At 32.6% G+C, this 23684-nt stretch overlaps 1 protein-coding gene across 6 annotated transcripts in view; it reads right to left on the reverse strand.

Annotated features, from left to right (window-relative positions):
• Positions 1-5075: 5075 nt before the first annotated feature.
• TBC1D12 (TBC1 domain family member 12) overlaps positions 5076-23684 on the reverse strand; it is a 74960-nt gene continuing 56351 nt past the window's right edge. For 4 of the 6 annotated variants that reach the window (XM_011361539.2, XM_011361538.2, XM_023531427.1 and 1 more), the window contains 8 exons: positions 23486-23592; positions 19193-19273; positions 16561-16649; positions 15232-15303; positions 10620-10748; positions 10260-10369; positions 7878-8136; positions 5076-6924 (listed from right to left, as the gene is read on the reverse strand). In XM_011361539.2, the coding sequence (XP_011359841.2) occupies positions 6856-6924; positions 7878-8136; positions 10260-10369; positions 10620-10748; positions 15232-15303; positions 16561-16649; positions 19193-19273; positions 23486-23592 (916 nt within the window). In that variant the 3' untranslated portion in view covers positions 5076-6855. Of the gene's footprint in view, positions 6925-7877; positions 8137-9102; positions 9850-10259; positions 10370-10619; positions 10749-12699; positions 14626-15231; positions 15304-16560; positions 16650-19192; positions 19274-23485; positions 23593-23684 lie in introns of those variants that run through there. The other 2 variants (XM_023531425.1, XM_023531426.1) reach the window with 2 other exon arrangements.

Consider the following 23684-nt stretch of genomic DNA (forward strand, 5'->3'; position numbering starts at 1 on the left):
GTGAAAAAAACGTGATGCTCAGAGAAGATAAACTGGCTTGCTTAGAAGCCTACAGTCACTGTGATAAAACATGAGTCAAACTCAGGTCTTTTTGACTCCTAGTTCAGTATTATTTTAAGATAAAATGTAGCCTCAGTTAATAATTATTCTTAAATCCACCTCCTTCTAATCAAAGACAATAGCTATCAGTCTCTCTACATAAGAATTTTGACCTTCACCAAACTATCCTCCAAAATTTCTTCCCCCCTGACTTTTGAACATTGCTTTTTAGGGAGTTTTCCCCAAATGCATTGGAAGTATTTCCTTGTTCCTTCTTTTAAACTCAAATATGGCCCACCTTCCAAAATCTTTCCTCCAGCTGTTTATTGTTTTTCTCTATATACTTTGTTCCTTATAGCAACTGCTTTACAGGCCTTAATCAGTTCAAGGCCAGTTCACTTCTAATTCCTTAGATAGAGAGTGGGAAAGATTTGTCCAAACACCCATGAGAAAGAGTTCAAGGCAATTTCATCTGATTCTCAAAGAACAGACATCTCATATAATATCTGGCTCCATACTTCTTAATACACGTGCACTGGTGCACTTCCTGACACGTATGCATTGTGCAAACCTCCCCTAACAGTGGCTGTGGAGACATGGACCTAGAGGGTACTATGCTGAGTGAATTCAGACAGAAAAAGACAAATGCCATATTTCACTTACATGTGGAGTCTTAAGAACAAAATAAAACAGAAACAGACTCACAGAGAATTTTTTGATGGTTGCTAGACGGGAGGGGGGTGGGGGTTGGTGAAAAAGGGGAAAGGATTAATAAATACAAATTGGTAGTTACAAAATAATCATGGGGATGTAAAGCATAGCATAGTCAATAATATTGTAGTAACTGTATGTGTCAGATGGGTACTGATTTATCAGGGTGATCACTTCATAAGTTATATAAACGTCTAATCACCAAGTTGTACACCTGAAACTAATATATGCCAACTGAAAATTAAAAATAAATTACTTTTAAAAAAGGAGTAGCTGTGAAAAGTTTTGTTCATTCACTTTTATTTAAGGGCCTACGTTTAAATGTCTCCTGGGTACTAGGAACTTTTCTAGTTGTACAGCCATGAACAAGACAGACAAGATTCCTGTTGATACGGAACTTATATTCCAGATGTTATAAATGTGTGTGTAGGAGGGGGCGTGTGAGACATACTCTGCAAAATATTAGAGTGCCGTGAGAGTAACTGAATAGTTACTTGAGACTGGGTAATCACGTTAAATGAGGAAGCTGAGAACCAAATGTCAAGCAGCCAGCTAGCCCAGAAGAGTGGAGTAGTCCAAGCAGAATCTATAGCTAGTGCAAAAGATTAAGGCAGGAATAAGCTTGGGCATGTTTGAGTTTCAGAAGGCCAGTGCGAATGAAGCAGAGTTGGCAAGGGGAAATGGCACAAAAAGCCAGATATAGACCATCCAGATGAGGCACTGATATTTTCTTCTAAGTAAGATGTTACAAGTCATTATTTTTCCCTCCACATACAAAATGTCTTCCTCTTCTAGCCTCCTTTTCATATTTACGGCTTCACCATCCAATCACAGAAAAAAGAAATCCGAAAAACAAAACCAATGCTCCCTCTTGCTTACACTAGATGGCCCCCATTTCCTGACTACCACACAAAAGTAAACAATAGCTACAGGACAGGACAGAACTCTTTCAGATTCCCAACACCAAATTTACAAACCTACTTGCATCTGAACACTTTTCCCACTTTTCCTCACTTTATCCTCCGGATCCATCTCCCTGCAGCCTATTCCGGGATCTCAGATTACTCATTATCCCATTCTTTATTTCTTAAATCTTTACTGAATACTTTCTATTATTATTTAAATATTTGAACTGCTCCCATCTTAAAAAAGTTAAGGGGAAAGCAACCTCCTTTTCTCCCACCAGCTGTTTTATTATCTGCTCTCTTCCCTTTTACAGCTAACTTTAGAATTATCTACACAACCAATCTTTAATTTCCATGCCTCCTACTGATTCCTCAAACCTTTTGGCTGCCACACTCAAGGCACACCAACATAACTAAGGAAATCAATGACCTACATGTTGCTAAATTTAATGGAAATTCCTTAGTCCTCATCTCAACCTCATTGCCACATAATACTATCAATTACTCCTTTGAGGAAATACTTTTGTCGCTTCTTTTTTCTGACCCCCATGCTCTCCTGATATTCCTACTTTTGACCTCTACTAGTTCATTCTCTTCTACCCAACCTTTAAATGTTTAAGTCAAGTTTCTAGCTAAGTAAATGATTTGAGTTTCCAGAGAAATTCGTAATCTAATAGAAATTTTCTAAATAAAAGGAAAGTTCACCGAGGAGTAGCCCAAAATAAAAACAATCTATTCATCCGTATCTATCACGGGTAGTGCCAAGCACTATTTCCAGCACTAGCAATTCAGTGGTAGTAAAAAAAAAAAAAAAAAAAAAAAAAGACTGTTTCTAACAGAGTTTACACTGTACTGGAAACAACAGACAAACAACTATAGATAACAATGTCAGCTAGTGATAAGTAATAGATACTATAAAGAAATATGAAGCAGAGTAAGGTCATGAGAATGATAAATGGCTAGAGAAAACCCGACTCTGGAAGTAACATTAAGCAGGGACCTGAATAAAAGAGAATAAAGCCATACAAAGACCAAGGCAAAGAACATTTCAGAGGAAACAGCAAGAGTAAAAGCCCTTAGGTAGACAGGAGGTTGGCAGATTGAGAAACGGCAAGAAATTAGGTCTACAGTGGAGTTAATGAGGTTGAGCAGTAGTTGAAATTGTAGGGAGGCAGAGACCAAAACAGACAGGACCTTGTAGAGCAGGGTAAAAGTTTGGATTTTTATTATGACGAATGCCACTAGAAGGTTTTGAGCAAGTAAATGATCATATTTGATATATACTTTTATAAGATCATAATACATGTTGTCCAATTAAAATTTTGATGAGAATTACTTACTTTTTAAGGGCTCCCATAAGTGGCTTTAAAAATCAAAGCAAATGAAATACATTACGACAAAGAAATTACCTTACTGCAGCACAATTTATTTAAAAATCACTTAGTATTAAGAATAAAACACTATCATTCAAACATATTCCAATTTATCTTCACAAGTTAAAGTCTAAACACAGGCATTCAAAGCCTTTTATAATCTACAAGGGTTTTAATCAAATAAATACTTCCCTTTCGAAGTTTCTTATGAATGTATAGATGCTAAAACTAAAAGCCTTGGGATTTACGTGCTAATCAGAATACATCATCCACTTACAATACTGATTATCAATACTGCCTAGACCAGGAAAATTTTAAGTTTTACTTTCTGCTTTTATAATATTATTGTGTATAGTATTATGCCTAAAGATGAAAAATGAGAACAAACATATATATCATTGCTGTCAGTTTTATATACTCCTACTCTAAATTTATCATTTACATTTTTATTACAAAAATGATTTTCCAAATACATTATGATTATACAAGTCATTTTACCGTAAATAAAATCATGAAAATATTATTCACTTTAATGTTCGACAAATGACACACGTTTGAAATACAATTTTTAAAAAAGTCTAATTTCCTTCTTGGTGTTTATTAGAAAACCTAACCCACGAAATGAAATGCATATAGTAAAACCTCAGTAATTGGAACCAAGGGAAGGAAAATCAATATGAATGGTAGAATATTTAGAAAGAAATGCAATTTTGCTAACTTTTCCAAGCCTTGTAACTTTAGCCTATCAAAATATTAAGAGGCAATGCTTGGCACATAATCCGAGCTTAAAATATTCCTGCATTCAAAGTCATTAGTAGTTAACTTCTATTGCAATTACACTGTTAGTTAGTAAACCATTTTTAAAGGCAAGGCTTTCTTCTCTCTCTGAAGTGGCTGGTTTCCCTGAAATCTTTTTTAAAACTTCTATTAAATTTTGTTTTTACATGTTGTGAAACAGTGTAGTTCTAATTAATGAAGTTTTATTACATTTGAGAATTATTTGGGGCATTGTTTTGACATCAAAATAATATGAATTCAATATAAAAATCCACTTTTTCCCTAGAGTAAGACTTTGTTCTCTAATACTATGTCAACTAGTCATGGCAAATTAAAATCTGATTTCTCCAATGTTATCTCACATGTTTTTTGCCTCTTTTATACCAATCAATCTCTGTTGTTTGAATACACTCATGGAATACAAAATTACCTTATCGAAACAAAAATAGGATATGAAAAATCAAAATAAACCATACAGCATTATGAAGACAAATTATTCCATGATTATATGCTTTAGAATTATACTCTCCAACAGTGTAGACTCTAAAAAGTTGACTTTTCGAGATAAAAATAACATTAGTTCCCAAGCTACAATAAAAGCTGTTATCTTGAAGTCAGAGGCTTTGAAAATCTCAATGCCCTTTTGCAAATGCTATCTCTCTTTTATAAAGTCAAATACACTCAAACCGGTAACATTATATGAAGGTCATCAATACAAAAGAAATCAGCAAAAACTATGACTATGTTCTATGACTTTAAAAAATTATACTAGTTACTGGAATCTTCTAGTAGCAGTTAAATAATATGATGTAGACCTGAGCTAAAAGGGAGGGAGAAATATATACAGTAAGTAGACAAATGAGCTAAAAGGGAGGGAGAAATATATACAGTAAGTAGACAAATGATAAGTTTCACATTATCTTGAGGACTGTAATAAGTTATTTTTTGAATTGAAAATACACTTTAATCCACTGCCCCCTCCCAAAAAAAGAAAAAAATTGTTATACACTGATCATGTAAATAACTCCATATTGACTCTATGGGAGGTTCCAGGAAAGAAATGGTACAATATTTTAGCTGCCGATACTGTCAGTCTCAAGAGGCTGAAGGCCTAGTGCATCCCTTGGAAATTTGGCAAGATAAATTCATTCCTTTTTTTCTCCAAATGAAATTAAATAAACAGGTACCTGCCCCCCCACCCCCCGCAAAGTAATGAAGACTCATTTCAAGTAATTACTCTGCTTATTTTTATTTACACAGTTATTGTTAATAGTGGGTTTTAGTGAATTTCTTTTATTTACATTTTATATACACATTTATACTTGAAAGGTAAAGAAACTGTACAGTAATAAAATGAGAAAAAGAAATACAGCAATTTAGGTCCAACTCAGGAAAACAAATACATAAAAGGAAAAATAAATTCAAGGAGGTAGTATAACCTCAATGAGATTACTGCCAGGGCTTACACTTCCTCTATCAGGGCCACCAATACGAAGGAAGTAGTTACCAGAGTTAAAATGTCATCCTAAAACCTATTAGGACCCTGGACACTCCCTCAATATTTTATTACATACTAGTTTCCACTAAGCGAGCTCCTATGACAGGAGTTAACTTCTGAGGTTTCCAATAGTGGTCCCTAGGCTAGAATGACCCATGGGGTAAAAATATATGGACATCATCTGCTCCCATACTTCTAAAGAGGCAGCCAGTACACTAACAAGGTTCTCAGGCTTGTTAGTTTGAAGACAATATACCACTAACAGAAATAGTGTGCTTAAGTGTTGTTTCAAACCAAACTGCAACACAAAAGCACACTATAAATCTAATTATTAACCAAATAGCATGTTATATAGATATCACTCATAACACTCAAGGGATTTACTTTAGGTTTAAGAATTAAACATATTATAATAAACCTAATGAATATTTACCAAAACTTAATAATTTCTCTATCTATTATATCATCAAAGTTAGACTCATTAGAAAAAGTTAATTTTATCTTTTTCTTTTACTCTTATTGCCATTAATTAGAAAATTATGCACAGTGTTTTACAAGTCATGGACTTGACTACATATTAAGATTTCGAATTTCAAACTGGAATCAACAAATTGTTTCTAAGGACAGTGAAGGAATTTTAACTAAAAATGTAAAGTCTTGCCACATAGCATGCTATTTAAGAACTCTCAGAATTCATAGTTTTTACTCCTACCAGTGAAAAACCTCATTTATATTTATGGACTTACTTCCAAAATCAACTCTTTAGTCCACTAAAGTGCAAAGAACTTTCCTTCTACCAGTTAGCTTTCTTAAATTACTAGATGAATAATTTCTTAGACTAGAAACAGGCTAAAATTCTTCGAGTGGTAAGAATTCCGTAAGGGAAAGAAACAATTTCCCTCCAAAAAGAAATAGACATGATACTGCGGAAAAACACCTAAACAAATGTGAAACAATTTCCCAGCAATATTTCCAGTTCTCAGATAACTCAAATTTGCCCCAACTTGTGTATGAAGATAAACAACTCAGTAGCTTAAATAATTTACAACCAAAGTTGCTTACTCTTGGTCTATAATATCTTCAAATGGTCAGAACTGACCTTTGTCAGTTGGAGATGGGCAATATAGAAGGTAAAGTGTTTATTTCAAATAGTATTTTGGAAGTTAAAGTAGTATTTAACAGTCCTGCTCTGACCTCCAAAGTGCTTTTATGGTAACTGTTAAAAAAGAAAAGATGTAAAAAATTTGAAGTATCGCCAAACTGTTAAAAAAAATTTACTGCATTACTGTTCACTCCAAATTATGAACTATGAACCGGCCATTTAAATTTTTTCCTTTGTAAAATGGCTCTCCCTAAAAAATACTTTCTTACTAATACTGTCAATAGGTTACTTATTTCATTTACTTCATTCATGGAATTCAAAATTAGCAGTTTTCCATGTCTTGATTCTTTTAGATTTCTCCAACATTTTCTTCCATACTTTTTACATAGGAAACAAAAAACTTGTACCAAAACCATGTTTATATTCCAATTAGTCTGTTAATTTTGAAGATCAGCTTTTCAGAGCAGGACTATTATTCTTGTCTCCTTCTTTAATATCCTTCATTACAGATGCAAAGACCTGGAATTATATAGGGTAAAGATTAATCCTCAAAAAATTATCATGCAGATTAAAGAGATTTAAATACCTATAGTTTATTAACATGAAAAAGCTTTAGTATACTTAACTCTGTCCCCAGAAGACTGCCATTCTCAAATCCTTTTGTTTCAACCCAATGTTATGGTATATATTAGATTCCAGTTTTCATCACTTGTCAAATATTCTGAAATTACTATTTGGTAACAGAACATTTTCTGGACCAATATGCTTTCATTTAATTTTCCTAAGCAATAAAACTGTGAGCTTGTAATGCCTACTGTCTATCATTCATGGAGCAAATGATAATGCTTTTGTCACTTAACTTTAGATTGCCAATGTTTGCTCCCCTACTAAGACTAAGCATCTAAAAAGCCAAGATCACACATTAAATTTCTATTGCAAATCCTTAGTACAGAGCAGGTGTTTAATATAATTGTTGTCATTTGAAATATCATAATAATTACATATTTGCTCTGGCAAATACTTGACTATTGTGGATGAACTTCGCTAAACTCAAAGTATTACTGAACTTAATAATAACTCTGAAGGTTTGGAAAGGTAAAAGAGGAATAATCTGCTTTAAAATCTTGCTTTTTCTTTTTTTCTTTCTTTTTTATTTCAAGTATTTATTTAGGATAACTTTCACTCTTGTGCACTTCTTTATGCTTTCTGAATTTTTTTTTAATTTTTAATTAAGTTGTTTGGGTTAACATTGGTTAATCCAATTACATAATTTTCAGGTGTACATTATCATTTGACATCTGTATATTCTATTGTGTGTTTACCAACTCTTGCTTTTTCAAAGTCAAAAATTTATTTTTAAAAGATTCTTTTTTAAATTTAAGCACTAACATTTCAGAAATACATAACTTTTTCTTTTACAAGAAGTCGACTGTTTTAACATATTTACTGGAAGTAGGAAAATGTCACTCTACCTGAGTCCATTTTTTGGTGCTATTTTGCATCTGAATGGCTGCAATACAGCTGAACAACTTTTCTGATGTGATGTCTTCTGGCAATTTAGTTAGAAACTGTGCTATATGAATAAAATCCATCTGTAGGAGAATATCTTCATATAATCGGAGGATCCCTAATCCAGTCCTAAATAAAAATTCCTCCCCATCTCTGCAAAATACATCCCAGACTCGACAGGCCAGATCAAGTGGTAGTGATTTGCTATATAGGGTGAAGATCCTAAAATTAGGGGGAAAAGAGTCATTGAAATTGTTCATTTATTCATTCATTCACTTATTAAGCAACAATGTATAAAAAGTGCTTAATTAGGGATAAAAAGGCTCCTTTCCTCAGAGAGCTTGAGTAGTAGGAAATTAAGTAATAAATAATGAAATTATGTGAATTTACAACCTTATGTAGAGATATGGTCTAATACAAACTGGAGTGGCAGAACAGCCTAATTAATGGTTAAGGGCTTGGCTCTGAAACCAGAATGCCTGAGTTTGAATCTTAGATTTGCAACTTATTAGTTGTTTTACCATGAGCAAGATAATTATCTATTGTCCCTCGATTTCCTTGTTAGTAAACAAAAAATAATACTATCTACCTCTCAGGATTGTTTTGAAAATTAAAGGAGTTAATAAATGTAAAGTGTTTAGAACAGTGCCTGGCACACAAGAAATGTTCAAAAAAAGTTACTTATTATTATTGTATTAAAAAACCCAAGTATCATCTTCTTGTAACCTAAATGCAAAATTATAAAGTCTTCTCTTTTCTCATTCCATTAACATCCACTGTTTTATCCTCCTTAATCAAACTTTATTTACTACTTCTTTTGGAACATTTATAATAACTCCAACAGAATCACTAAAATGGTTTTTTTCCTCATTCTTTCTGACAATGTCTGATCATGTAATTCAGTAACCAATGGTGCTTTGGGGTAGCATTCTGGTTGGGGAAGTAGGGAGAATAGGTGCCAGAGAACTTCTCTTAAAGTTGCATTGGCCAAAAAAGGGCACATTTTTTACAGACTGCATTTATCTGAGGTTAGGGCTGATGAAACTTGAGAAAGGGAACTAGAAGCTTGCCTACCAAAAAAAAAAAAACCCTTTAGCACTGCCACTTATTTGTTTTCTTACACAAGTGATTTTGGGATTTGTATGTAGTAAGTTCAACAGAGGCAGTGAAACAAATATCCACATCTACTTCTTTATAAATACACGTTTAATTGCATAACAAAACTAATACTCTTCGTGGCACAGAGAATACTAACAGTATTCAAAACCAGAAAGGGTACCTGCAGTGCCTAGGCACTTCCTAGTACACAGTGCTCCCTCATTATTAACTCCACCCTGTTCCCTATAGTAATTGTGGTCATGATTTGCCTTATGTTCACATTCCTCAACACTGACAACTGGGTTATTTTTTTCCCCTTTCTTTATACATTTAGTGTTTGGTCTTGATCCTCTGGGTCCCCTGATATAAAACCCTTTTTCTCCCCCATTACCTTGGGCCTTTCCCAGAGGAACTCCAATGTTCCTAATGGGAATGGAAGAGAATATATTGAAAAATAACATAGCTTTAAAAAAAAAAAAAACTAAATAAAAGAAGCCCCCAACTGGGAAGATATTATATTTGACCAATGCCGTTATTTATTTTTCTATATTAAAACACAGTATCATTTACATAAAATCAAATGATTTTAAATGATTAGAACTTAAGATTTAAATATTTCAAATGTACTCTTAATCTATCTTAAGATCACTGGTCCATCTCTGGCAAAATTCACCACCACCACCACCCCACCACCCATTCTATGATCAACTGGCTACTGCTCATTAGAGTCTTAGGCAAACCCTTCAAGTTAAAACAGAAGAGCCGGAATTATAAAGTTGAAAAAAGATATCAGCACCTATATAAGGTATCATTCCTCTGTCAGAAAGCTGGATAAACCTTGAAAAAACAAAGCCCTGAGTAAAAAAAAATACAAAACAAAACATTCATAACTATCACAAGTCCTTGTGTGTTAAGTAAAATAAAGGGATAGCAACTAACTCTTTTTGAAAGCTTTGTATGTACTAGGCACTGAATGAGCTAATCCATGTAAAATACCCTCACTACAACTCAAAATGCAGATACTATCATTCCCCTTTTATAAAGTAAAACACAAACTGAGAGATTCTGATTTCAACCCCAGAGTCCATGCTCTTAATCTAATGCCTCCCCACAAAAATGTGAGTTTCTCTATTTGCAAGAGAAGGACTTTTGATATGTACATAAAATTTACTCTAGCTGATAAAACACACAAAAAGTTATACTTTGTTTCCTTTTAATTATTATAGTTTATGTATCTTATGACTTACCAGTCTATCAAGTATATGTCTGGTGTAAGACTATAAGATTTGAAATGAAGAAATAGTTTGGAGAGATTTTCTTCAAAAAATACTTCAAATGTTGCAAAATATTTCAACATCTAAAGATAGAAATATCAATAAAATTATTAAAGAGTATATTCCAAAAATAAATTAATTATAAATTAACAAAATCTTGCTTAGCACCTCTTTCTGAGTGTTTTCATTAAGAATTTATAAAACTATAATTCAATGAAAAGTTTATTTTAGATCAGATTATTTTAGTCTTCTATTATTTTTACTCTAAAAGGGCATTCAGACTACTGAAACTGACAGTCAAAGGAAAACATAATTCATTCCAAATGTCCATACCATACTGTGGTCCACACGGAAGAAGGCCAACTGGCATGGCTTATTCAAGAGATTTGCAAAGGCAATGAAGGCATCTGCCTCTTCCAAATTGAGAATGAGAACTGCTGCTATGAAGGACATCCCTTGGACCTTCAAAGGGAAGAAATTAATCAAAATCTGCTTATAATAATTCTATAGTTTATTTTATTATATTCCTGAAAAATTATAAGGTGATAGTACAAGGTAAAATTTTTAAAAAAAGATTTTTTTTCCCAACAAAGGTAAATACTGAGAACTCATTAAAAATTATGAAATCTCCTTAATTTTAAATCTTGATGATGTGGTATGGGTTAAAAAGTATTAGGGAAAATTTGGGGGGGGGCGGGGAGAATCAGTTTTTACTTGCTACAAAAGCCTATCTCAGCGTACCACCTAGTTTTCATTTTTTCTCAGTCTGAAGTCTTTCAAAGTAGAGAATCACAAAGTTTACTGAAAATCAGGTAACTGTCTTCACTGTTATAACACATCTGTCTGGAGTAGAAAGTGATGAACTAAGAATAAGAAATCTATGAGAAGTGCTGTTGAAATTCCAAGAAAGACGAATTAGTTTGTGGAGGTTGAGAAAGTAAGGCTGGATTTCTGAAAAAGCAGGAAGAGTAAGAAAAAAAATCATTCCATGATGGGGAAAACATATGAGTAAAGACACAGAACCAGCCCAGTTGAAGCACAAGATTTATAACTGGAATAATGGGAGAAATTATAAAAAAAACAGGATATATTTACAAATTGTGAAACATCTTGAATAAAAGGCTAAGCTACATATAGAGGTTTGCTTGTGAGCTGTGGGGAGCTACTGTACATTTCTGAGCAACTAGGTGGTATGGAACAGCTACTGTAAAATTATTAATTCTTTCACCAAAAAAAGTTTATCCAGCACTTACTTCTGGTAAAGATTTGTATAACAGAATTACCACAGAGAGGCCACTAAGAATATTTGCAATGATACCTCTGTCTCTTTCTACTTTCTCAGCAACCTTTAAACTCTTTAGCACACTTCAATCTGGATTCCCACTCCATTATATACTATCTTGAAACTTCTCTTACCAGAGTGACCAATGATATTTATCATAAAACCCAATGAGCACTTTCCTACCTGCTTAGCAGAATTCCCTTAGCTTCTGTGACTCAACATTTCTTTGTTCTCCTCCTACTTCTCTGGCTTCTTCTGAGTACTCTTAGCAGACTCTACAGTGATTGCCTATTTGATTTTCTAGAACATAAGTTCCATGAGAACAGAGCCTGTGTCTGTTCACAATTATATTCTTAATACCACAATATTTGCTGAATGGATACAAGGGGCAAATAGTTAACTAACTGTAATAGAATAGTAGCAGAGCAAATAGAAGGAATTAAAAGTATATTTAATTAAATATAAAATGCTGTTTATTATTAAGAAACATCATTATTTTACATATCACTAAAAAAGAAAAAATGCTGCCAATATGCAATTATGATGCTTACTTAGAATTTTTATTTCATGCATATTCACGGAGCTATTTAAAGCTCATTTAGATTTACCATATATTACTCTTTTGTATACATGAAAAGTAAGAAAAAGTTATTTCTACAATATCTCGAGTCCATTTTTTCTGAATATTCTGTATTATTTATCAACTCGTGCGATGCAGTAAAATGTGCACATCGTTTATGCAGTATTTCTACAAAAAAATGTATAACCTAAACCTAATAATAAGAGAATGATCAAAAAATACCATAAAAAATATTTAAAAGGGTCATTGTGAAAACATCAAGTTTGACTCTTCGAAGTGCTATTGTATGACAGAAAAGGCTAGATTAAAGGAGACTAATGAAAAATTACAACAAAATGCCACACTTAACTATGACTAGATACTGGAAGGGTAGGTGGGGTAGAGCTACTGCAACTTTTCTGTTAGTTTGAAGTTGTTCAAAATAAAATCTTGAGAAATAAACAAAAAACCACAAACAATATTTAAAAACAATATATAGACCATCCAGCTTAAGAAATCCAGTTGAAGCACCTTTGTAACCCACCCACTTTCTGTCACTTAGTCTTTCTACCTTCCCCTATGACAGGCTAGGACATGCGAGGAGGTCATCTACTGATATTCCTCATTCTTTATTATCCTTGCAGACACATGCACAGATCTTATTTTATGGGTTTTACTGATAATCACTATAGAGAAACAGAGAGCTATAATGAAAAATAAAAGTGGAAAGTTACAAAGCTTACAAACTTCTTATGGAATATCTAAGTCCTGGTCTACAGGTTCTGACTCCTGAGATACTAGGAAGTTCCGTTTGTCTTCTCGCTTCCACTTTTATGATATGCCCACCTTAGAGCCCTACCATAATGCAGGCCCACTTCATTATGTGTGCCAGTAGATACGATCCAGGCAAAATACCTATCTAGAACAATTTCCTCCCAGTGAAAAACTAATACAATTCAACAATCTAAACAACAGTAGCCTTAAACTGGGACAAATGTCCCCTGGAGATACAACGAAGACTTTCCAAAGAGCACACTGTACACTGTCATGTATTATTTTAAGGGAATCTATTCAAAGATCCTCAATTTACATATGTTTTCTTTCCTAAACATGGTTTGCCTCAGTAGCAAGAGAAAGTCACAGTCCTCAGCCATTACAAAACTTACAATAGTGAATTTCTCTGAGGCATGAAATGTGAAACAAAAGGATCATTCTAAATAACTGTTTTGGGAAAGTCTCGGGCTTCCCTGTCACATATAATAAAAATATGAATTCCATTATATGGTAGAATAGAGATGAGTAATAACAATTTTCATTAAGTGACCATGCCTCTTCCATGCCACACTTAAAAAGACCGCAGAGCCCTTGAGAGAGAGTCCCAGGAAAACAAATAAAGAAAATAACAATATGGATTGGTCACCTTGGTTCTTTTAAATATAACTGGAATACTAACCATCACAAAATTTTTCAAGATATACTGAATAAATTCCACATATAAAACTTTTGCATGATTTATTTATAGATTCAGCATGTGTTATTAGTTAATGCAGTTAAAAACCTATTTTTCTAATCACATCATGAAATTTGTATTACAATATAGTTTATATTATTCTTATCTTATAAAATAAGTCTGATTTGGCTTACTGGTTTGCCAATGAGGCTTGGCATCACCAGTTAGGTTATACCGTGCTCATTTTACATAAATTCAATGATTTCATAATCGTATATTCTATAAAATATTAATGAAGAGTTTTTCATATATTTTTCTTCAAATGGATAATGATATATAAAATCACTATAGTGTTTAAATTCCATTGGTCACACTTTTTAAGAGATACATTTTATTTTAAAATAGTTAACAAATGCTCAAAATTAAATTAAACACTTTAAAATTAAACTCACAATGAAAAAATTTTAATGTCAACTTAAAAATGTGAAGCAGTTTCATAATGTTTTTACAATTCTATTACAGAATACATGAACAAGGGAGTTTAGACTCTGTTCAAATTTCACTTTCTCCATAACAACTATCTGACCATATTCCTTAAATACTACACCCAGTACCATCCCCAAATCTGGCGCTTTCCCTCTTTATCATGCCATAAGTTTTCCATAGCATTTATCACCTTTTAATATAACATACAATTTACTTATTTGTTTATTGTTTATTGTCTGTCTTCTCCTAAACTATAAGCACCTTTTATTCACTGAAGAACCTAGAACAATGCCTGGCATATAGCAATATGCACACAATAAATATTTGCTGAGTGAATGAATGAACAAATGTACAAATAAACATGCAACAAAATAGAGGAAGTTGTACCAGGTAGTCACCCTATTGTGAGGTCTCCAAAATTATTTTACTTTTAAGACAAAGGTGAGAAGATGAAGGTTTTATGACTCCCAGTTAAAAAATGGCAAACTGAACACTCACATTTTTCTTTGTTCCTTCCCAAATCCCAATTAAAATGACAGTAAAGAAAAAAATAAATATTAACCTAGGAGGACAAAGAGAACGAAAAATAAATAAACGTAGATGATAGACATCAATAGCATTTAAAAATTTTTAATTTAACTAAATGGAGCAAGTCAAACATAAATATCTGCAGAGGAAAAAGCCAATAAGCAGCAAGCCAATTCAGCCACAAAATCTGGAAGGCTTAAAACTGAAGTTATCAGGCACCTCTGAAATTGAGGGGTAGGGCTAAAACTAGGATTGGCTGAAAATCTGGAAAAGGAGCAAATTCCCTGCCCTATCTGGTAAGGATAGGTGCCTATCCTTCCCTCGGCCTGGCAGAATATGAGAAGTTTATCTCTGGAGGCACAGTCAGGAAAAGGAAGGTTAGGGAGAATGGGTAAAGGCACCACACCAACAGCAGTGACAACAAAAGTTTACAAATCTTCAGCTGCTCTCCCAGAAAGCTGGCAGCCAGTTTTATAAGCCTCTGGTAGGAGATGGAAAGATTCCTCTCTAGCCAGGTAAGTTATACGCCCAAAAGAAAAAGATAGAGATACACACGTTTGGGAGCTAATACAAAAGAATATTCTTAAATAAGATAGATTAAATGTTTATATTCAAAAAACAGATTGAAATAAATACTTACGTAACCAACATCAGGTCTATAACATGTATATGCCCCTAAAATACTGTGTAAGACATCATGATATGGGCCACCCTTAGGAGAGAAAAGCAAAATGTCAAACTAGACAGATAATTGTCTCTAATTGTCTCTAAGTTAATTCTCAAAAAACATGTTGATAAACTTTAAATTTCCTAAATGACTAGTTTTAATTGGTATATTTAACCATTGTTAGAAATATTCTAAATGCACTCCGCCAAAATGTTTTCTAAAGAATAAAAAATATTTAATCCTGAACAATAAAAACAAACGAACTCAATTGAGGGATACAAGCTATATAGTTTAAGTATAATTTTAAAGACTTCTAGACTTGAGACAATAAGATTATGAGGAAAACAGACTTTCATTTTACATAATTTCAGTTAAAAAAAAATACCATAAAAAAAAATACCATCACACTATAATAAAAGGGGTGGCTCCATAGTGTAGTGGTTAGCACGTCTGCTTTACACACAGAAGGTCCTGGGTTCACGCCCCAGGTGGAGCCACGCACTATATCCCGGGTCGTCAGGCCCCCCGGGCATGCCATGTTCTGGGTGCGCCAGCACCTCGAGTGCGCCGGGGGTGCCAGGCCCCGGGCGCACCAGGCCCCGGGCGCACCAGGCCCCAGGTGCACGCTGCGAGACACCCCCGCCTTCAGAGATCCAGTTCTTAAAGGGAAACAGCATATCCGTAGGTCAAGGGTAGAAGCGGCAGGGGGGTGGAATTAAAGAGGGGGAAAAAAAAAACTATGGTAAAATAAGTTTAACAATTTTAATCTTAATGGTAAAAATTTTTATCTCATTTTATCAATCTAAAGGTAGAGAAATTCCATGTATGAAGATTTGCGTCAAATATAAAGTACACATAAAATGTAATCATTTCTCATAAAGTACAAGCAACTTAATAAGAGCCTCTGCACATACACAAAAAACTTTTCTTCTACTTCAAAAATAACTGAAAATTTTTAAGTTTTGGGACAAGTTTCTTTACAGTTTAACAATTTACTAGGCAAAAATGTTAAAATCCAGTTATCTCACCAAATAAAAAGTAAAACAAAGAAATTCATCTTGATGAAAATTCATCAAATATCTACTACATAAAAGATATTGTTCTAAGCTAACTGCAATGCATTCAATGAGTGGAATAAAATTTTAAAAATTCTTTTAAAATTTTCCTACTGTTTCAAACTTTTTATATACAGTTCCCAAATCTTTATAGTTTTGACTTTTAAAAAATAATAGCTATGAATTTAAAGAATTTGTTCCTTGGATTAAAAAGAAAAGTAGTTTAAAACTGCTTAGAAACCCTCACCTTCTGAAAGATGTAGAGAGATGGAAATGTACGGGATATGTCCAACTTAATTAATTCCAGACTAGCCTCACGATCAGCAACATATACACCTGTATTTGCCAGGCAGATAAAATTAAAATGATTACTTGGCTATACCCAGTGAAATTTTGTAAACACAGAATAATCACACAGCATCTGTTACTTAAGGAAAGTTAAAAGCTGAATAACCAAGAGATTTAAAGAAATGCCACATAGCTTTTGCTGGAACTTAGAGCCTCTTAAATGAAGAAAATATCTATACATTCATCAGAAAGTTATATGGTGAAAGATTTTCACTTCCAGTTTTTATAGAGGTAGGAGATTTTTGTAGAGAGTAGGTAGATTATCACTCCCACAATAACTAGGGGGAAAAGATATATTTCAAATATTACACGTTTTTTGAAAAGGCAGAAGACAGTTGTGCACACAGAGAGGTCTAGAAAATTTAAACCCCAGGAGAACAACCTTTCCTAGGTGAGTGGATACCAGTTGCCATTTTTCTTTCTAGGGGCACCTGCCAAGTCTGGGAATGGGCTCAGGATTGAGCGTGTCATAGACAAAGGTACTTTGCTTGGGGAAAGAAAAACCAAAAGAGCCTTTTCATGGCCAAATAAGACTGATATGATAGATAAAGCCCGAATGTATATCTCATTTTCCCCTATGGGACTTTTGCTGAGAACTAGTGTAGTACAGAAAGCCAGCTGGAAAGGTGGACTGAAATCACCCAAAATCACATGGTCCTTAGGAGAGAGTCTCATAGAGAAGCCTGTAATCAAAAAAGGATAGTTCTTACCACCAAGAAATTTGAAACCTGAGATGAACTAAGTCTATCTACAGCTGAAACCCTGCCCTAATCTGGCTCAGTTACTGACTGAATTGAGGTGATAACCCAAATGCCTAACAAAAAAAGAACGTGCTTCCTCTGCAGGGAAAATATCTACCTCAGCTTATACATTCTTTCATATATGACTGGCATAAAATTAAAAATTTTAAGATATGCAAAACAACAGGAAAATAAAACTTCCAACCAATACAGCAGACATGCAGATGATCTAGTACTGAAATTAACAAATAAGAACATTAACTGTTATATGTTAAATAAAACAGAGGAAAAGATAGGGAGAGGGGAGTATATGGGATGGAAAGATGAAGAATTTCCAGAGATATAGAATCCATAAAAAAAACCAGGTAGACATTGTAGAATTACAAAGTATAATATCTGAAATCAAAGATTCATGGGACAGATTTAATAGACTGGATATAGGAAAAAAGATTAACGAACTTAATTATAGGTCAAAAAAATCATCTAAATTGAGAAACAAAAAAAAACTTTTTTTATTTTTTTATTTTTTTTTTAGCTATAAGAGACTTGTGTGGGACACTGTTAAATGAGCTAACATACATGTAACTGGAGTCCCAGAAGGAGAGGAGATTTGGGGCAGAAGTAATATTTAAAAAGATAATGTCCAAAAAAAGTTAAATGACAACTGCAAATTATACACCCAGGAAATAAGACATCAGTAGTTTAAATAGAACACTGCTTCTAATTGAAACAATTCATTTACATTCAATTAATTTCTACTAAAGTATAACTTATACCACTTAATCGTGACAAAATATCTGAGAAGTAAATCCTTACATTTTTAATTCTTATACTTTCAATACTTCATAAAAATGAGTTTAAAAAGAATGATGAAATAGCTACATCTTCCTCGTACCTCCAGTTTCCCACAAATAGTTCACACAGCTAACAGGCCTCAGGTGATACTTACATGAACCTTCTCAAAATTAAGTCTTATCTCTAACCCTGCTTAGTCCATTTTCCCCCACTCTACTGTTCACTTTTCTAAAACAGAAAAAAAGTATTTAAGGAATTGAACAGAGTTGTTTACATACTCATAGAAAATCACTATGAGATATGCACCATTTATCCTAAGCTATGTTCATTTTTAGCATTATACTCATGGCAAAAGAAAAGGGTTTGCTTTCCATGAAGTAGAACAAATACAGAAAGAAAAATGACTGGCAGAAAAATAGATTCTTCACATTTCATTATTCAAGGACAGAGATGGTTGAATAAATTTACCTAAATGTAATAAACTCTGTTAACAGAAAAAAAAAGTATTCCTGTTTTATCCAAAATGATTAGGAAAAATATTTCTAAAAATGGAGGGAAAGATGAAGGGTCTATGAGTGAAAAGGCATGATATGAATTATAATATATTGAGGAGTGAGTGAAAGGTCAGTGAAAGGGAAGACAGGAAGCCACAAGTGAGGTATGAAGATCATCTATCTTTAAGTTAAATAAGAATTGACCTAAAAATACTTCACCCATTAGTCTTACTGTTGTGATTAAATCATGGGCTCTGGAGTCCAATAACTTGGGTTTATATCACAGCTTCACTGCTTACAAATTAACTACTTACAGCCTCAGTTTCCTCATATCATTCAGGATAATAGCACCTACTTAAAATGTGATTAACATTAAAGGAGATAATATATGTAAAGCAATTACTATAGTTTACTATATAGCTCCTCACATCCAATTAAAATCATACTATTATCTTCAGTGACTGGACTCATCCAGAAATTTTTACTAAAAAAATAATCTCACCTTCTGTATCATTCTCTGAACTTGTTTCACTGAAACTTTTCCAACGTTCTTTTGCTCTTGATAGGAAGATTTCATAAAGTTCTGGGGGAAAAAAATAACAAAAATTCATAAATAGTAGGAATGAAATATATTCACATATTTTTAACTCTTAAAAATAAAGAGAAAAAAATTCTATTATATAGGTCAGGTCTCCCTTATGTAGCAAGCATCAAAAATGTGGCAAATTGAAGTACCTGATTCTACCGAAACTATACATTACATAACTAGAAAGATAGTAAATAAAAATACTACAGAGTGGTCATCCAAATAGCTATAAAACAGAATGTATGAATGAGGCAGGAAAAGATGCTTCTGCTAAAGGAGTATCACTGCAGAATAGCAGAAACATGATTTTTGGAGTCAATTAGACCTAGATTCAAATTCTAGCTTGGCCACATGAGACTTCAAGAAAGCTACTTGGTAACTCTGGAACTTGGCTTTCTTCATCTGTAAACTGGAGAAAAATAATACCTACTTATGGGGTTACTAATGATTAAAAAAGATCATTTATGTAAAGCTCCTAACACCTTATAGATCAATAGATGTTAGTTCTTGCTTTCCTTCTCTCTTGAATCTGGTTTCTCTATTAAGATAGTTATTTAAAGCTACCTAAGCCAGACTTGGTAAGAGGATCTACATACAAAAAATCTCTACCCCTATATCTTCTTAAGTGCCAAATCCCTTTTTAAGACTATCACTCTATATTTCCATATGCAGGATGTCATCAAAACTTCAAAAACAGAAAAACTGAAAATTTTTTCTTAATTCTCAAATTTCAATTGTCTTTACTTTCTAACTAACCATTACAGATAATTTAAATTATTCAAAAACAGTACATTTCAATGACAGAGAAACAGCAAAAAAATATTTCTTGCCCAAACACCAACAATTATATATTGCCCAAAATACCAAGAACATTTTTTCTTCAATATTTTTAAAATTTTATTTATTTTAAAGGTAATACATGAAACATGATTTTTAAAAAATTCAAACAGTACAAAACAGTATAGTTAAAAATAAATTGCCTTCCTTCAGATGCATCTATGCTTACCAGAGCTCTAAAGATGAAATATGCATGCACAAGTATGGGCATCTTCATTTTTTCAAACAAACAATGTAGCAACATATCAATTATAGCATTGATCTGTATCTTGCTTTATTATACTGGAAATTGTTCCAAATTAGTAGAATAAATCTGCTTTAGTTTTCTTTTAATTGCACAATATTCCAATGTATGATTGTACCATAATAAGTATTCTTATATTGCCAAAAGTCATATCATTATAAAATAACTGACAAGATGTATTTCAAACATCAAGTTTGAAGTAAGAGATCTTATTACTCTGACCTCTTCTTCCTTTTGTTCACTTTCCATTATTACTAATGGTTTGGAAAGCAGAAATTTTTTTAAAAAATCAAAACTCCAAATTTCTATTATTTGGGCCCCATTCCATCAACGATTTGGTATAAGAGGTGAATATAATTTTTAAATTTAGATATACAAATTTTTTTTGCAGTTATCAGGTACCAAATTGAAGTTTGCACTTTTTTTACTTCAAACTGCTTCCAGGTCCAGCTTCACTATTCTACTCAAATTTTAAAACTATCTTGGAAAAAGAAATGCTGACCAAACAAATCCATCACCTTTGGAAGCCACGAATTGATCCAATAGTAAAAATGTGGTAATGCATTTCAAAACATCAAAGGACATCTCTCCACAGAAGATTTACAGTGCTTATCTATAATAAACAGACATGCACCTCAGATCAATCCTTGCTTCATTCTGCATGTCATTTTATTTTGAATCTACAAATTAGTGCTTGAAGGAGACAAATATATATCCTGGACTTGAATAGAAAATACCTTGAGATCAGAATTTCACTTTCTGATTTTTTTACAATGATGCTATTATATACAGTCTCAGCAAATTTAAGTTTCACTATAATATTATATTCATTATCACAAAAAACTGTTATAACAATCCTATGAGATAGCTAATAATCTCACCCCCATTTTACAGATGAAGAAAACTAAGACTTTTAGATGTTAAGTAATTTGCCCAAGATCATAAACCTAATATATGGTAGAACCAAGATTTGAACCACACTTGACTAACTTTAGAACCCTTATTCTTAATTACTATTCTCTAATGGTTATAAATTTCATGATTAAAACAAATACAACAGGTAAAGAGTCAAAATACTAGAGCCATGGAAAGTAAAAAGGATTACTAAAAGTAAATTTACTTCAATTGAAATTTAGCTTCATTCCTACCACTTATGAAAAAGAAGAGTACCCCTCCATTCCTGCATATGCAATTGTTTAGTAGAGAAAACGTAAAATTACTTTGAAAATAAATGACCCAGTTATGTAACAAACTTTATAAATTTCAAACTTAAAAAAGAACTTTTTGCTTTTTCAGCATGGTATCACAAAAGGTTAATACCAACTTAACCAATATTTTAATGTCTAAATTATCAAGATACCTAATATTCTAAAGCCAAAGGTCTCAACAAAACAAGACTGCAAACAAAACTTCAAACAGCCACCAATATTTTATCACCTCCTCTCTATGCAAAACCAATTCCTTTAAACAATTACACCTTAATTCCCTAACAGAAAGTTCTGACTATAATGTAAAAACATGTCCTTTTAATCTGCTCTAAACATAGAAAGCAAAAGAAACATTTGTTTCATTTGGAGAGAACAGTTAAGTCATGTAGAATCTAACCTTTTCTAAGCTAAATTACAAACTTAGTTCTTTCTTTAAATTCTATTTTTAAAATTTTTTTAAAAGTCCAATTAAAATAACATGTTTATTATGGATATTTGTGAAAGTCAATTTTAAAAATCATACATGATCATGCTATTCAAAGTTGGCATCACTTTTAGATATAACACACATCTCCTCATAGAAAAGCTTTGCACCCAATTCTGATTATTTCCTTAGAGCAAATTCTTATAAATGGAATAAATAGGTCAAAGGTTATGTTTTTTGAGGCTTTTCATAAATATTTCTAAATTATTTTCAGTCACATTTTATGTAGGTAATTCTCATTCATTTTAATCAATTTTAATTTAAAAAGTAAAAAACAGTACCTTGATGTTCTTTTAACATACATGTTATTGATTTGGCTATCACTAGGAAAATGTTTAAATTATGGTACAGCCAAACTGTGGAATACAGTGCAGCTACAGAAGGTACATTTGTATGTACTGACACAAAAGGATGTTCAGGATAGATTATAGTATCAAAAAAGCAAGTCACAGAATAATCTCATGACATAAAGATTTTGTGGGGAAAAAAATAAAAGGAAAAAAAAGAGAAGCTTTAAAAATTATCATATGTAGAAACACACTATTTTATGTGCACAGAAAAAAAGACCAGGAAGAACATATACCAAATTGCTTACTTGTACTTATATAATAGAATTAAAAATTGGAATTTGGGTAGAAGAGAGGGTGGAAACATATAGTTTGCACTTTATTATTGCTTGACTCTTTTTCAGTAACCATGTAAATAAATATTTTAAGTAACAGTAACAATATATTATTTTTATTATTATATTAGAGTCCCTAAGTCTTTCTGTGGTGCCATCATCGTCTAGCATTATCATTACCACTCAGACCTATTTAGCACCTTTTAGTACTATTGCACATTTCCCTCTATTTGATGCTATCCTAATTTTTTTTTTTTACTTCATCAAAACTACTCTACATTTTACTCCTATCATTCAAGGTTTTAAGAAACTTAAGAAAATAAAACAATTCCTTGAGAGTCTTCTTTTTCTGTTTTTTAAACTTTAAAATTTTCCAATAAAAAAATCCAAAAGGACTGGTTTGGGTATATTGATGTAGAAAAAGATATTTCTAGATTTTTTATGTTTTATTAAATAAAGGGGAAACCTTTCCACAATTAGACTATTTTATTTTTCCTTATATATACTTATTTATTCACTGCTACTTAGAATCTCGGAATTTTTTGCAGTTACTTATAGTTAAGATATTTGGATATCAAGAATATTATTGATGGTTTTAAACTAAAGGAAAACCCACAAATCTTATTTTGATGTATGAAATATAGTAACTTATTAAGTCATACCAGGTTTTAGAAGGGGATGGAGAATGAAGCATGCTCTCAAAATGACATTATATATAGTAATGCCTTTTTAAATGGCCAATCAACTAATCTGCTTTTTAACTCTGGAGATGGCTTTTTGTATGTGTGGGAGTAACTGAATATAGAATACAAACCAGGAGTGATATTTAGTTCATTTCCTACAGCTAGACTCCAAACTTTCCCACGAACACTAGGGGGCAATCCCTGCCACCACAATTCTCGAACTCTTCTCGTACTACGCCTAGAATTAAAGGGGGAGAAAAAGGAGAAAGTTACTTTTTATACCAAAAATACTAGTTGCATGATGGTTTACCTAGTTTACGGCCAAGTAAT

This window comes from Pteropus vampyrus, unplaced genomic scaffold, assembly GCF_000151845.1.
Source record: "Pteropus vampyrus isolate Shadow unplaced genomic scaffold, Pvam_2.0 Scaffold68, whole genome shotgun sequence".
Taxonomy (NCBI): Eukaryota; Metazoa; Chordata; class Mammalia; order Chiroptera; family Pteropodidae; genus Pteropus; species Pteropus vampyrus.